Source organism: Perissodus microlepis, chromosome 14 (assembly GCF_051167445.1).
Source record: "Perissodus microlepis isolate ML-2025 ecotype Zambia chromosome 14, ASM5116744v1, whole genome shotgun sequence".
Lineage (NCBI taxonomy): Eukaryota > Metazoa > Chordata > Actinopteri > Cichliformes > Cichlidae > Perissodus > Perissodus microlepis.
This window is the reverse complement of record NC_140474.1, coordinates 9,076,559-9,093,179: the sequence shown is the minus strand read 5'-3', so window position 1 is coordinate 9,093,179 and position 16,621 is coordinate 9,076,559. Positions and strand designations below refer to the sequence as shown.

General features: G+C 37.7%; 1 protein-coding gene across 8 annotated transcripts; it reads right to left on the bottom strand.

The window, feature by feature from the left end:
• Window positions 1-917: 917 nt before the first annotated feature.
• trpc4b (transient receptor potential cation channel, subfamily C, member 4b) lies at window positions 918-11,070 on the bottom strand. 8 transcript variants are annotated; one of them, XM_084951235.1, is made up of 12 exons: window positions 10,592-11,068; window positions 9,786-10,199; window positions 8,391-8,909; window positions 4,672-5,014; window positions 4,350-4,489; window positions 3,891-4,204; window positions 3,591-3,786; window positions 3,295-3,489; window positions 2,997-3,038; window positions 2,775-2,864; window positions 2,600-2,672; window positions 918-2,386 (listed from the first exon to the last, which is right to left on the bottom strand). In XM_084951235.1, exons 2-12 carry the CDS (start codon window positions 10,161-10,163, stop codon window positions 2,124-2,126), a joined length of 2,553 nt encoding a protein of 850 aa, XP_084807361.1. In that variant the 5' UTR covers window positions 10,164-10,199; window positions 10,592-11,068; the 3' UTR covers window positions 918-2,123. The 8 variants fall into 8 exon arrangements, 6 of the variants coding, with proteins under 6 accessions (XP_084807361.1, XP_084807362.1, XP_084807360.1 ...); XM_084951236.1 differs by having other exon boundaries at window positions 2,618-2,672; XM_084951238.1 differs by having other exon boundaries at window positions 2,190-2,381; window positions 10,592-11,070.
• Window positions 11,071-16,621: the final 5,551 nt, after the last annotated feature.

Below are 16,621 nucleotides of genomic sequence, written 5' to 3'. Positions count from 1 at the left end.
ACACTTAAAAGCCCTGACATCTAAGCATGTCCTATTTCCTGTTACTTAAACAACTCCGTCCTTAATAATACAGAGAGAAGCTGGATGGCTTCTATTCTACTGCTGAGTCCAGGCACATGTGGCTAGGCCTACAACACATCGCAGACTACACAAGCACTACCAGCATCACCAGCTCCATAGACAGCGTGTCCAATGACCTCAATACCTTCTACACCTGTTTTGAGACCTTCAGTTATAACACAGAGAGGAAACATACACATAGGACCACCTGCCCCTCATCACCTCACCTAACAATCTCATGAGCTCAGGTACACACAGCAGCGAGGAAGCTCAACCCCCATAAGGCAGCAGAACTCTCAGAGCATGCCAGCGAGTTAGCTGATGTTCTCTTCTTCATCTTCAACCTTTCCCTCAGCCAGTGTGTCAGGATTAGTGATGGAACTTTAGCCAGCATTACTACAAATATGGGCATTCCACAGTAAAGTAAGTAAGTAAAATTTTATTTGTATAGCACCTTTCAAGATAAAATCAAAAAGTGTTTCAGGGAGAAGCTAAAACATAAAAACAAAAATCAACCAAAAGCGAATTTACACATTCCTCACCCTTGCTCAAGATACTGTACCATTGAACCATTCATTCTCAAATGTAAAATCAAGATGTGTCTCTGATTATCTGAGAAAAATTTAGTTTTAGCTGATTTCTAATAAGAAATAAGTTACGTATTCTATTTTCTAGAATATGTTTCTATTTCTACAGTATTTATGTGTCCTATCATTAATCCTTTTCTCAGTAGTTTAGAAGGCCCTAATGTAGACCAAACACACAGAAATGTCATTGCTTACCAAAAGACAACCAAACAACTGGAGGACTTCTAACTGAAGAGAGGTACATGATGTGGTAGCAAGACAAGATAACACTTACATTAGCATTTGATTTTATTTATTCAGAGCAATTTAAATACATGTGACAAGTTACTAAACTGAAGAGTTATCACATATTTCTAGAACGCCTTTAACCTTGCAAGCAGTGTTATGAAAATGTAAATCATACTGAAAGAACTGGAAGAACTACACCTAAATCAACACATGAAGAAATTTGTATAGAGCCCCTTTTAAATATAACTTCAAACAGATTTTTTCTTAAAAAAAGAAGATTAAACTGGCAATCTGCATATGATATGAAATTTTAACAAAATATTTAAAAAAAAAAAATCATTGCACACACTGGCACACTGGCCATCACACAGTTGCCTAGGAACTCCAGGTAGGGATGAAACAGCATGTAAAACTCTTTTGAAAAAAAAAAACATCACTTTTATCACTGACGATGTTGCTTAGTGAACGCTGGGCAATACCACCCTGCTATACCTAGTTTAAAAGCTGATTGACTGCCATCGTAAAACTGTTTAAATAAATAGGTCAAAGTTATAGCTTTAACAGCTAAGCACCCACAAAAACATAAAAATGAAGTGCTTACATTATTGTGGATCAACTGAAAGTTATTGCAAAATAAGTTAAACTATAAATTAAGTTAAATGTAGTTCACTAGTCCGCAACACTGCCTGCAAGGTTACAACGGTTACTACAGGACCAAATCTAGATTACATCATCTAGATTACATCCTCTGCTACAACTGCAAAAATAAGAAAAAAGCTTTCCCTTACACCTCCCAGTGTAGGAGAGAAGGTGCTTTTGTACTTGATAGAATGATTAAATTTCAAATTACCTCCAGTACTGAATACAATATCAGTTTTAAAACTGTTGATTATTTCTTTCGTACAAATAACTGGATAAGATACAGTATTTTTGCATAGCATAGTAAGTAGGCAATAAAAGAGTAGAAGATAGGCAGTGGGTTGTAAGGATTCTTTGGAATGAATTGCTCAGTTTAAAACATAAATTAGTAATATGTTTGGCAATTGCTTGAGCATCAAGTCGGCACTGACGCCTGTCCTCACCACATATTTTTGTGGTTGTATGCATGTCATATAATTTGTGATTTTCTAATACCATTATACACTGGATAGAATTCATGATTAAGCAGAATAGGTAATTTACTACAGTACAGTTTATCACAAGCAAACTTATTTCAATAAACTATTTTAAGTTTTACTTGCTGGCAGATTAATTGTTATATTTTGTCGGCCCATCCTTATCAAGTTCTTTGCAAGAAGGTTTAATGTCCTTGAATTCCTTCTCATCAGTCTGTGAAACGTCCACAATTATGTCCTCAGTCTGATGTTTTCCTTGCATTTCTTCATCAGTACCCAACATTTCTTCCTCTGGCAATGAACATATTTCATCACATTTCAGAGAAGGGAGTTTTTTCCTTTTGTGAAGGGATCCAGTGTTTGAATCTTCTTTGGCAGCTTCTTTTTGAGTCTGTCCTGCAGTAGACAAAATAACTGAACCACTGGTTTGGCTATTAAAGCAAGCAGACCTGGTGATTTTGGCAGGTTGTAGGGTGGTGTTGGTAGTGTTGGTAGTGGCAGTGAACATATCAAAGATGTCCTGGTTCTGTTGAGACTCATCAGTAGGGAATTTAGGAGAATATTTGAATGGATTTCCAGGGTAAGCCAAGGTGGTACTTGCAATATTACCTGCTAGCCCGGGTTTACCTTTCATCATTCCCAGAACTTCAAAGCGAAAGCTGGAGATATCCTGTTTGAGCTCCTATCAATTATTGGGAATCTGAGATTAAACAGTGGAAAAAATATATGGAAAACATAATACAACTGGGTATTTAAGCTTAAATGATAAAGAATTTTATGCTACCTTGAAATTTTCTTCTGTCAACCCCTGCTCTGTCTTGGCATCTCTAATCATTGCAGCCACATATCGTTTCATGAGGTTCTTCAAAACCTCCTAAAACACATTATTTTTAAACAAGCGAAGAGTTATGTTTATATTTAACCATTTACATTTAATCGAAATAGGATAGTAAAAAAAACAACAAAAATAATAAACAATACAGTACAATATAATACAAATTATTACCTGATACTCATGGCTTAATTTTACATTTTCAGCTGCACGTCTCTGCAATTACAAGAAAAACAAAAGGCTCATTAAGACAGCACCAGGTTATTTCCATTTTCACTGATTAGGTGATTTTTTTTTCTTACTTGCCCTTTTTCAATAGGTAATCGTTTGACACACATTAACATGGATGAATTCATTTTCGAAGCCACTTAGAGGCTGTAATAGTAGACAGGGTATAAACAGGCATGCATGAAAATGTATGACATACAGTGGTGACAGTACAGGTCAGAGAAAATCTCTGGAAACACTTTACCCCCAAAGTTTCAAAGGTTTCAAGACGTTTTGTGCTTGGTCTCCTAAACAAATGTGTTTTTATCCATCCAATTAGATAATACACTGACTTTGGACTGGGTATTAAATTGAATGGAGATGGCAAAGTTCCCCCTTCTTCAAAATAGCTCATCCATAATTTTGTTCGTGCAAATTTCCACTCTATGTCTGCATGATCCTGAAAAGAAACACAAACAATTCATAGAGCAGATTAGGCAGATTATTTTGATAACTCTAATGGAAAATAAATAATTGTGTAATCTTTATTTTGCTACTTACAGCAATGTGCTGATATGAGTTGTTCATCATTGCAATTAGCATGTTTAGAAGCACTACCAGGGAGATGATATTATAGGTGCCAAACATGGTAGAGCCGACAAATTCTGTGAATGTATGGTCCGGCTCCACGTTCGTCACGTACAGGTTAATCAGCCCAAAGATAGACCAAAATAATGACTGCAGTGTTTCAAATAGCCTGAAAAGAACACAACCATACATCACAGCATGCACTGTTGGAAAAGCAAACATATTAATCAAGTCAGATTTTCAGGGGTAATTTATGTAAGAATTTCAACTTGCGTGGAGAAAGCGTTGTTTTGCTGATTACAGCGGATACCCTTGCAAGTCCCGTTATTTGTTTCGTAGTAAAAATAGAGCTGGTTGAGGCCATTGGCAAATGCTAGCAGCACTAGACAGTAGATGAAGAGAAATTTAAGTATGTCCAGAAGCATGCGGCCCAATGAAATCTGTAAAGGCCCCAAATGGGAGTTGGCAGTGAAAAGACTAATGAGACGCAAGGAGCTGAAAATGTTGGCGATGGAAAACAATGCCTCTGCCACCAACGTTGGGTGCCACGTTTCCCAGGTGTCTCTCAACTGGCACTTTGCACTGTACTGTTGAAAAAAAAAAGAACAATAGTCAAACATGCTCAATATTGATAGCACACAATGTCAATTTTTCCGGCATGATGCTTGCTCCAGCACGAAGTAATAAATAAAACAGACAGACAGACAGATAGAAGCCTTTAATATAAATTACCTTAATATAGGCAACAATCTTCAGTGAAATTGTTGCAAGATACAAAGAGTTCATTATGAAATCCATCAGGTTCCACCAGTCATCTATGTAGTCCTCAAAACCACTATCCCACATCTGTTTGATCTCAGCCCATAAAAAGCCTTCAAGGATTGAAAATAAGATGGGTCATTGTTGTATTTTTGCTCAGGTATTTGTCCAGAGGCAAACACACATGAGACACAATGAATGAAATCATGTGACAAACCTCTGCTTAGACTACAGTGTTCATGTACACAGGAGTGCAGTCTAAAAAAGAGTCTGCAATATGTGTGTGTATTATTACCAAGCACCCAGGGCAGGATTATCCATTCCACAATGGTGGGTGGTGGGCCCTGACGGTGTTCCAACCGATCATCACTCTGTAGATGCTGCGAGGCCAAGAAGAGCAGGAAGAGGAAGGTCAGGTAGGAAGCAGTGTGACAGATGAACTTGATGAAAGGCTTACGGATGAATAAGCCATAGCGGCTCTTTGGAGCGATCAGGTAGAAGATGGATAACAGTGGAAACATAAGGCCAATGAAGATACAAGTGATGAGCTTTACTGCCCAGTGACGCCTCCTCCAGCCTGGGAATTCATCATACCAGCGAGACGCCAGCAGCTGCTGGCAGTTGGGCTGAGCAACAAACTAGGAGACAAAGAGAGAGACAAATAAAGATTAAAGATGTTTACATGAAATAAATTGTTTTTTATTTACCCATCTGTCTCTCAGGTCCAACCAAAAACTGACTAAACAGAAAAAAAGGTAATTAATGGTACACAAAAGATGTGCAAGTTTTTTGCCACAAAAGATCAAGAACTGCAAAACGTCTAGAAACATTCATTCAAGACAAAGAGTTTCAAAAAGGTATTTCTAAAGTGATGTTCAACGCTCTGTTAAGAAATGATTGCCAAATCTTTTCCTCATGCACATTTTCTCTGCTCTATGGGATTTGATATAAAAGTCTGTTGGACATCTGCAGATGGTGATGGAATTCAATTTCAGCGTAACCCAGTTATGGCTAAATGGATCCCAATTATGGTACTAAAAAGCATTTTGTTGCGGGTGATGAGGTCATCTATCAGTGCAGAATCTGCCTTTTCAAAGTTTCCTTCAGTAACTGTCCTGGACAGATTTGAACTTGACATAAAATGACTGGAGGCAAATGGTGGCATCTGGAAGGAACAGATTTTGTATGGGGACATTTTTTGAAGGTGAAAATGACCCTACACAGATCTCACGCTAGACTCCTACATCAATTAGTGTTCTTACTTCTATTTCACAATATATTACAAATTACATCATATAGAACATTGATATTCACTCTATTATCTAAAAATTCACAGATAACACTACCACTATTTTTAATAGTTACTGAGAATCCAAAATTCTAAATCAGTTAAATATATTTTGTACTTTTTAAACACTTAACACTTTGGATTTGGAGTTTGAGCTCAGGTTTAGAGGAAAATGTGCAAAAGCAGAGTGAGCACAGCAAGTAGCAAGAAAAGAAACCTCCAGAGAAATCTCCAAAGAATACAAGAAAGAAGACTTTCATGATCCTAATATTGCTGACATCAAACAAGTTCTTGTTTGTGTAGTCCAATTAATATTTAAGTGAATAATTTTTTTAAATCCTTGACTCACATGGCTCTGTGTATGTGTTTTTAATCTGAATTGTTATGATAATTGCTATTATTGTTATTAATAAACAATGATATTCTACACTCATGAGCCACTCTATTAGGTACATGTGTACAACATGTTACAACAAAGATTTCTAATGATGGCAAACATGGCAACAACTCATGGCATGCAGACATGGCCAGAACAACTTGCTGAGGTTCAAATGCGCACAAGAATTAGAAAGAGAGATGATTTAAGTGACGTTGAATATTACATGGCTGTTGGTGTCAGACAGGGTGGTCTGAGAAAACTCCTGATCTACTGGGATTTTCCCACACAGACTCTTCTACTGTGCACAGAGACTGATGCAAAAAAAAAAGAAGCAAAATATCCAGTAAGAAGCAATTTTCTGATACAGTTGGCTGAGGAGAATGGCCAAACGGCTTTGAAGTGATAGACTAGACATGGTGGGGTCAGAATCTGGCATAAGCAACATGAAAGCATAGCTTTTCAACAGTCCAGGTTAGTGAAAGTGGTGTATGGTGTGGGCGATCAGCATTTAAACACCACAGTGTACTTCAGTGTTGTTGCTGACCATGTTCATCCCTTTATGACCACAGTGTACCCATTTTTTGATGATTCCTTCCATCAGGATAACTCTGCATGTCACAAAGTTAAAATCAAGTCACCAGAATATTGGAAAAATGTTACTTTGTCTCATGACAAGGTAACATAATACAAAATAATACAGAGACCCCCTATGAGCAATAAACAGTGGAAGCAAAAACTACCTTTTAACAGGAAGAAACCTCGGGCAGAACCAGGTTCCAGAGGGAGACACCATGGTTGGGGGTAATGGGAACTACTTTTTATCATCGGTTCAGTTTTCTGTAAGGCCCATTAAATATAATGCTAATGCTTTTTTTTTTTTTTTTTTTTTTTTAAATGTGCTGATGTAGAATTTACAAATAATCACATAAGCTGAAAATCAAATGTCAAAAATGTTTTTAAAAAAAGAAAGAAAAAAATATTTTTCTTTTTCTTACCAAGATCATTGTTCTCACTTCAGGCTCACTGGAGTTCATTTAGGCCAAATGATTAGATAAACACAATTAGTAGGAAGGCCTGTCTAAAGCCTTTTCCATGGAGATAAATTGTAGCACACAGAACTGTTGGCAGTCATACTGATCTTTCTTATTCATGTCACCAACTGTGTCATCAAAATACTCTGCTGACTCTTAAAGCCTCAATTCTAAGACTACATGGGTGGTATGAGCCATTAACTCTGCAAATACTATACAACTGCTGTACACAAACAAGACCCAAAAGCTCCACACAGCCTCTTTAATGAGTGGAATAAATGAAAGACACCCGCTGAGTGCACGCAATGTGTACTTTATATTCCAGTCTGTTATCCAGGAAACACCAAAACAAACAAAGCAATCCTGAATTTGTAACAGTGTAAGTCGAGTTAAACCATATACCAGAAAGAGCTGCACGTGAAAACATGAATGCCAGGTGGATTGGACATTAACTGGTGTTTACTCTAACAGCTTCCTGATATAAACGCCGTGTGATGCACCGATGTGACAATAGCACTGGTTACTGTCAGGTGAATTCACAGGGAGCGGGTGGGGTCAGGTGACCTGCCTCTGCCTCTATACATGCTCTACAGAGACACCACCCTTAGCAAAACAAAACAGAGTCTGAGGGTGACTGGATTCTCCCAACACTATCCGCCGTTTAGGTGTGAAAAAAAGTTACATGTTGTGACCTGACACCAAAAGCACCACCTTTTAAAAACTTGTTGTCACCTGCTCTGTGTTAAGTTGATATTCATGCAATGTACTGTTATACTCCAATATAAATTAAATATACATATAATTATGAATGACACAGATCTTTGTGTGAATGCCACAGTATCTAATTATTAGTAGGCTTTCTTTCATTTGCAGCAAATAATACAAAACTGGTATGTAATTGATATATATCCAGAGAATATGTTAAAAGACACTAAAAGGTCCCCACCCAGTTTAAAATATTATGAGTTTGTATTTCAGGGAAATGGTCATTACTTCTCCCATCATTATTCTCAATTATCCAATTATCGTGGGATTCTCTAAGAGGGTTACTGTAATGCATCGCTAAGAGCCAGCCTGGCAATTACATATTGCTCTAAACTCCCACAGGACATCTCCACCCAGGCCATTTACAGCTCATCTTGGCGCATTTCTTGTCATCTTCAAATAGGGTGATTCTTATTACTTGTTGCCTATCTGCATGTGCACTGGTGTAGACAAATTCCTGTATTCATGTCTTTTTCACCTTAAATATATCCAGAAAAAAAGTTTTTGTTCCAATGTGACAAAGACCACATCAAAATCAAATAAAAGCTCACCTCTTTCTGGGAATATTTGATAGCCAGTTTCAGTCGGGCCAGCTCATTAATGTTCTCATCCAGCAACGGGTTGATGTCGTCACGGTAATTGAGGATTACTTCCAGCTCTCTGGAACTACGAGTCTGGTCCAAGAGGTCCTTTGCAAATTGTTTACATATACGGGACAGCTCTTCATACTCTGATTTAAATTCGTTCTCCACCGTGCTGAGCTCCTTCAGCTCCCAGCTAAGCTGAAATGCCGTGAGGAAAGGATCCTCGCTTGAGAGGGCAATGAGTGACGGGCTGGCAAGGGCCTTGTAGATGTTTAGACGAGAACGGGAGTGACGCAGGACATCCACGTCTGAACTGGACACACACTCCATACAGTTGCAACGTATAGCGTGTGGCTGGGGTATAGAAACCCCTCGCTGCAAGAGCAGTTTGATGATCTCATAGTTGTTAGTTTGAGCTGCCAGGATGATCGGAGTAATGTCTGGGGTGAAGTCTGAAAACTGTTTGTCCAGCAGAGCCGATGGAACCTTTTGAAGAAACCAGCAGAGCAACACACAAATGAATAGACATAAAATAATGCATTTACGGTACACAAACATTTTATCACAAAAGTACAATGCTTTTAAACCTCTTGCAGGAACTGAAACAACTCTTTGACTGGATCTAATTTCATTTGTCTTCAGTCTCTAACCATCTTGTCTAACAGCGAGCACACAACTAATGGCTTGTGGTTCAGCTGGCCTCAAAGTGGCTTCCTGGTTGGAAGCAACACCCTGTTTTTCCCTTTTCACAGAATACATAGAGAGAAGCAAGCAGTACTGGAAGACCTAATTTACAAAGATGTCAAGAAGCTGAACAAAAGCGGGGCCTTTCTCTAAGAGTCTGATAAACAGACTGTGGAGAATGGCTAATTTGTTGTAAAAGCTGTAGCAGAAAGGCCCACAGAAGTAGGGGTTCGGTAACTTATGAGAGAAGATAATAGCTTTATTCCCTAAATCATCCAGTCATAGCTAGAATACAAGGGCAAAGAACACACTTATTTGCATCTTATCTCTTTCAGAGTCAGACTAGAAAATAAAATGATTTTTCTCACTGCTCCTACTTAAACATATGAGGAGTTTATATACAAATATTTAACAATATATTTCTGTATATAAATATAACCATATAATAATAAGTAACTTGTAGTAAGACATTGAGACACTTCTGCTCAAATGTAACCTTGTATAGTAAACTCATTGCCAAAACATGTCTTTATACAAATATTACAAAATATAATATAATATAATGTACATTAACCACATGAGGCTCGCAGATTTTCTCAATGCCAGGCTGAACAAATAAATTAATAAAAAGAAATCAGTATGTTCAAAGGTCAGCAATAACTGCAAATCAGATGGTACCTGCTTTTCCCCACGTGGCTTCTTGTGGTTGAGCAGCAGCTCAACGGCCCCCACTACCTCTTTACGGATGGCATGTAGCAGGGCATCACCCACGTGCACATTATAGCTGAGGAGCAGCTCAATAATCTCCAGGTTCTCGTTTTCAATAGCAATGAGCAGAGCTGTGCGTCCCAGGGGGTCAACGCAGTTGATATTGATCCTGAAGTAGATCTCAGCCTCTTCCAGAGCTTGCTTCACGCTGGCGTAGTCCCCCTTGTCTACAGCCCCCAGGTAGGCCCGCTCCAGAGCAGAGAGCTCCGATTCTGCCCGCACGATCCGCAGAGGGATGCGGTCCCTGTACGTGGAGCTGTCAGCTTTCTTATAGTACAGCTGAGACATTGCTGCCCAAACTGTCTCAGTCTTCACGGAGAATTACTGAAAAATAAAGACAAGAAAAAATACCAAGTCAACTGTCAACTACTGACAAAGACTGACCGTGTTATACTTCTATACACGAAAAAGACACATTTCTGCTCACATGACACATTTGAGATGCCAGTGCATAACCAAAAACAAATAAAACAAATAAAAAAACAAATAAAAACACGTATGTTTGCCTTTAAAACATTGTAAAATATATAATTAATCACCCATACTAACACAACGAATAACAATAACATATCATCGTCATCTAAACGATGATTAAAGTTGTTTTTCGCTTAAAAATGCACGAAAACAAGCGACTAAAATCTTTAGTTTTCGTTTAAAGTACCCTAGTACTTGTTTAATTGTGGCTTTAATAATACACGAAGGAATACAAACTTTACCTCCTGATGTTTTCCGGTTGTAAATCACATGAATCAGTCGACGAAGCTCCGCGCACAGCTGCAGTCGGAAAGGGAAGCTGCGTGCTCTGATTGTTTTTAATCTCTGAAGTCTCCACCAAAGAGTCTGCAACTTAATGGCATGTCAGGTCCCCTGCCCACCCCTTTCCTTCAGTTTACCGCATATTTCTCTGTAAAATACACGTAACAAAACAGCACGTGACGTTCATCCAGGCGCAATTTCTATACACGGTAACTTTGTTTGATTTAAGGACATTAACACTGGTGTAACAGGTGTCGGGGATAATGCTAAATAAACGAAGGAACAAAACGAGGAATAACATTGCCTAGAAAACAAAAATCACTAGTCTCCTAAGGGCGAGATTAAAATCATACAAAATAAATAAATTAAAAAAAATAATAACAGTTAAAATTTGTTTATGTGAGCTATACGCCCACACGAACAAATTGTAACTGTTATTATTAGATAACGGCCAAATCATTAGATAAACATTGCTACTCGTTTGGACCCTCTTTTGCCTTCAGAATTGCCTCCCGCAGAGATTTTGTTTTTGGTAGCTGTGGCGACCATTTGAGCAGCGTGAATTGATTGTCATGTGCAAGAAACCAGTTTTAGATGAATTGAGCTTTGTGACTATAGGCGCCTTATCCTACTGGAATTAATCTTCAGAATACGAGTACACTGTGATCAGACTGACAATCCCCCACACCACTACACCACCATCACTAGCCTGAACAGTTGGAAAAAAGGCACAATGGATCCACGCTTTCATATTGCTTATGCCAAATTTAAGACTCTACCTTGTAGTTTTGTTGGAGAAACCAAAAGTCATCAAACCACACAATATTGTTAGGGGTTGGTAAAAACGATCGCCTCAATTTCCTGCTCTTAGCCGACAGAAGTGACACCCACTGTCTGCTAACGATGTTTCTTGGAAACCACAAGGAATAGATATACATCACTGCGGAGCAGATACCAAAGATCTTTGATTTCCCTGGAATTACCAACTCATGCAAAATTTGCCCTTTAGTAACATCACTTTAAAAAGCATAGATTTGGATCTGTGCAACACCCTAGCCTCCCACTTTCGTCTTTGTAGACTCAAGGGTTTTACAGACATCTCGCAACCACAGACTACTATAAGAGTGTCTTTTTTGTATTGCAAAGTTTTTGGTTATTTAATAAATGTTCACAAGAATCTACTTTACCAGTAAAAATTGCTGTTCAAGAGATCTTGTGAATTCTCTTTATCCCCAATATCCACTGGGCTGTTAAAGGATTGCTGTTTGAGTTATGTGAACAACAGCCAAATGATGTAAGATGGTTAATATGAGTCTTTTGTTGGCTAATGCAAACACAGAAGTGGCTTAAAACATTCTTTCAAAACCACCTTTTCTTCCACAGCCATCGTAGGTGCTTCCTCCTTTTGAAATACAGCTATGTGGGATGACTTTGCATGAGGTACTTCTGTACTTTTGTGAGGTGCATACTTGTAAATTCCTTTTACTCATCTTTTTTCAGCCTTTTGGTTTTGCTCCGAAGGTAATTGCTGACATTAATCAGTTGCAGGCATCGTGAGAGGACAGTCTTGAGATAATGGACTTCATCAAGTGATGTTCTATGAATCATGCACTCACATTTAGTATTTCCTCCTTTTCTTTGTAGTTGTTGCAACTTGCATGTGTAAGAGTCTTGTGTGATTTTAACAGATACTGTATGTGTGTGAGAGAACACCGTGTATGATCTGTCAAATTTCCCCTGCTTTGGAATATCTCACTTACAGGACTTGTGATCACTGTTATTGTTATAACTCCAGCTGTTATTACATTGCACCTGCAAGACATCTGCAAAACAGCCTGCTGTTTTGTGCATTTACTAATGCAATTATAACAGTGCAAAGAAAGATTTATTACAGTATATGCAGATGGTGTAGCTTTCCTTTTTGCGTCCTGTTGCTCTCAAGTAATAAACAGTGTGGCTGGGGCCGCAGGAGTACAGCTTTTACTGCAAGCAGTCTGTATAGCATGATTTCCAACACTAATGAGCAAATATAACCAGGATACATTTAGACAAAAACAATTTCCGGTTAACTTGCTTGCCATAATAACGTCCTGTATGATCAGCTCATGTCCCATATTTTATTATGATGCATTTTTGGTGGAGATTAGCTAACAGAGAGAGCTGATACATGGATGCAAGCTGGCCTTCTTTATATTACAGCCCTTTATATCCTACAACCAAACTGTAATGCACTTATATATGTTGTTTTGGTACATTTTATTTAAGACAAACTGAGACAGAGGAAGGGTGGAATGGTGGTTTGCACTGTAGTGTCACAGCAAGAAGGTTCTGAGTACGAATCTACTTTGCTGGCTATGGTCTGTTTGAGTGGAGTTTGTCTGTATGGGTTCCTTCTGCTTAATCTGGCTTTCTCCCAGAGTCCAAAGACATGCTTGTTAGGTTAACTGGTGATTCTAAATTGACTCTAGATGTGCATGGTTATCTGTCTCCCTGCGTCAGTCCTGCAACGGACTAGGAACAGCATACTCTGCCTATTACCCTTTGGCAGCTGGTATAGGCTCCAGACCAACCATGACTCTGAAATTGGATAAGTGGAAGAAAATAGATGGGTGGAAGATAAGATTATTGTCTCCCATAGGAGAAAATCATCCTGGATCAGGCAACTGCTGCATTGAAAATCAGACAACAAAAATCAAGACAAAAACCTAAAATTACTAAAACTTTTAGTAAATACAGATCACATAACAAGTAAAAACTTAATAAATAATTTCATAAACAAATATTTCAAAACCTCTTTACACTGTCATTAGGTCATGAGCTGTCCATTCATCAATTTAACCAACGGAAGGAGGAATAAATACTCTAATTTATCAGATATATTTACACAAAAGGATCTCCAACCAGAATTCATCAGCCAAACTGTGGACTGTACACAACTTTTTTGGGGAATGAGAAGTTTTGTGTCTGTTCTTATGATCTTTCCTTGTGTTTTAACCAAGCTAGAAATTTGAACTTTATACTTAGCTGTTATACAACAGATGTAGCAGCACTGCATAACATTTTCTCAGTGGAATATGAAAACCCAGATGGCCTCTGGTATACACACCTTAGTATGAACAAGTATTGGCCTCTTTCTTGATTTCTTAGATGCATATTTGTCATGTGTTTGTTTTAGATTATCAAACAAATCTGAATATTAGACAACGATCAAATGCAGTTTTTAAATGATCGTTTCACTTATTAACAAAGCTATCCAAACCTACCTCACTCTATGTGAAAAAATAATTGCCCTTTAAACTTAATAACTGTTTGTGCCAATATTTGTAGCAAGAGCTACAACAAGCATTTGCAAATATCTAGCAGTGAGTGTTTTTACATCAGTGCAGAGGAATTTGCAGAACTGGTGATTATTGTTATTGTTGTCATTAATCTGCTCTGTTCCGAAGTGTTTTAAATCAAGCAATTTTCTGGTCGAGAGCAGAATTCATGGTTTCATCAAAGACAGCAAGGCATTCAGGTTGTAAAGCAGCATACACTACCACTACCATGTATGATTGTGGGTGTGGTGTTCTTTTCATGAAATGCTGTGTTAGTTTTATGCTAGACGTAATAGGACTCAAACCAGCTGTGTCTTTCGATTGTGGCATAATGTGCTGCTTTTTGAGCTCTTTTATCCTGCTTCACTTCAGAGGGGTTCTATTTAAGTGATTTCTTGATTCAACAAGTCTGGCAGTAATGAGTGCTGGGTGTGGCTTGTGAGATTGACTTCAGATTTCCAAGTTGTTAATCAAATCATCATTTAACAAAGGCAGCAATCACCTTTTTACAAAGAGCTAGACAGGTTTAGATAGCTTTTTCCCCCCTTAATAAATGACATAATTATTTAAAAACAGCATTTTGTATTTACTTGGTTGGCTTAATCTAATATCAAAATGTGTTTGATGAACAAATTGCAAAAAAACAACTAAGAAAACAGAAGCTAAGAAATACATTTTCATGTCACCATATTTGCCAAATAAGTACATTGTCACCGTGTTCCCCTAATATTTCTGCTCGCTAAGTGCATTGGCTTCTCTGGTGGAGAGGTCTGATCTCCACCAGATCTGGGATTACTACAGTAATTTCTTTCATTTTCTGTATATCAGCCTGTCCTGTCCAATCCTGCTTTATGGCTGTTAATATCTGAGTTACCTGTGAGTAAACTAACATTAGCAGTGGCATCAGAAAACTTTGCAATATGGTATAATATGTCAACGTGGTAAAGCTGGGAGCTTTTTAAAAAGCTTGATAAAGTCACAGACCTGGACACCTGGTTTTGAGGGCAAGCTCATAATCAGAGATGTTTAAGAGACATGATCCCAATACCATATTCAAAGAAAAAACTATCAACATCATAAAAATTTAAAGCTTGGTATTGGAAACTATTATCACAATTTCTTTTATCACTAATGCTAAACACAACAGAAGCCTATGAATGTTCTTCGTGGCAGTGTTTGCAAGCACATCAGTGAAATGGGCCCACATTTTTTTAGATTTATTTTAGGAAATTTTGCTTTTATTTGACAGTCAAACATGGAAGAGTAGACAGGAAAAGGGGGCGAGAGAACAGAGGAAGATATGCAGCAGGTCACAGACTCAAACCTGGGCTGCACTTAGGCATATAGGCGCCTGCTCACCTGGTGCCCAGATGTACATTCTTTTAAATTTATAAGCCACACCCTTTAATTATGTGGGATTTTACTGGATAGAAATTGTGATTTAGAGTTAAACAACCCTCACCAAGTCACTTAATGCATTTGCCACTAGAGGGCAGAGGGATGTTGCCTTCTCTTCAGAAATCCTAGTGACCTCTTAAATAATGTCTTTCTTTCTTTCTTTCTTTCTTTCTTTCTTTCTTTTTACACCACCAGGCTACTACAGTTTTTTATTTTTATTCATATGTATATACAGTGTCCAAAATGTATTAGACCACTTGTCATTAAAACAAGAAAACACAAATATTTTAGAAATCTGCCAAATGTATTTGACTAATTTATTTGTTCAGAAATGCAAGTAAATAAGTTCCACTTGGTAGTTTAGTTTACAAAATCTTAATGTGCTTTACTGTTTTGTATTTGTTTTTGTAAAACAGTGAATTTGAAAGTTCATTGAAATTCATTGAAAATATCATTAGCAAGCTCTTTAATCATTTTGATTAAAGTGCTTGTGGATACTGATGGATTAAGCATAACAGAAATATGAAAAATAATTTTGGTAATTACTAAAATTGCAATTTAGGGTAAATCTGATATAAGCCTTTCACTGACTTGTGGTCAAATTGTTAAGCACTGAATTTACTTACAAGATCATTATAAGACAGTTTCCAACCAGTGAATTACAGAAAGGCTTTTCAGGAGTATACAAACTTCCTTAAGAGGAGAACGTTCAATGAGAGTTAGAAATTCTAGGTCAAACGTTTGTTAATGATGTTTGTTGTTCCTCTAAGACTCCTGCGACCCAGTTCGGCTTGTTGATTACTATTTTCACTTTTCTCAAGTATGCAATGACTCTTATTTTCTGTGCCAGCACTTGGGATTTATGTGTTTAATCTGCACATAATTAATAACAAGAACTGCTGTGCACTTACAGAAAAAGGTCTCAGTAGTAAACTTTTGATCAGGTTTCTGGTGCACCAGCCATCAGCAGATATTTCTAAAGTTATGAGATTGTATTAAGTATGTCAGGAATATTGATACACACATTGCTGTATCACTGTGAAATTGTACCACTATGATAAATTGTGCTTTCGTCATTCAAGACAAATGTATTAACAATATATCAATAGATTTTTTGTATCTGTTTTAAGGGTTACAGTTGTTGATTTTGTTGTTGGTTGCTTTAATGAGAAAGCTACTGTATGACCAGGTTTTGACCCTACTTCTATTTAGTCATTACTTGATAAATTGAATGAACTTTGCCTGGTACAGAAGGCCAGACATATATAAGCCCTC

What these genes read in the sequence shown, in the direction of transcription:
- trpc4b (XM_084951234.1), bottom strand. Translation starts at nt 10,163, where the DNA reads ATGTCTCAGCTGTACTATAAGAAAGCTGACAGCTCCACGTACAGGGAC. An exon ending in AATCCTGCCCTGGGTGCTTG is followed by an intron (nt 4,490 to 4,671) that starts GTAATAATACAC and finishes CAATCCTTGAAG; the next exon opens with GCTTTTTATGGGCTGAGATC. An exon ending in AAACCTTTGAAACTTTGGGG is followed by an intron (nt 3,039 to 3,294) that starts GTAAAGTGTTTC and finishes TTGTAATTGCAG; the next exon opens with AGACGTGCAGCTGAAAATGT.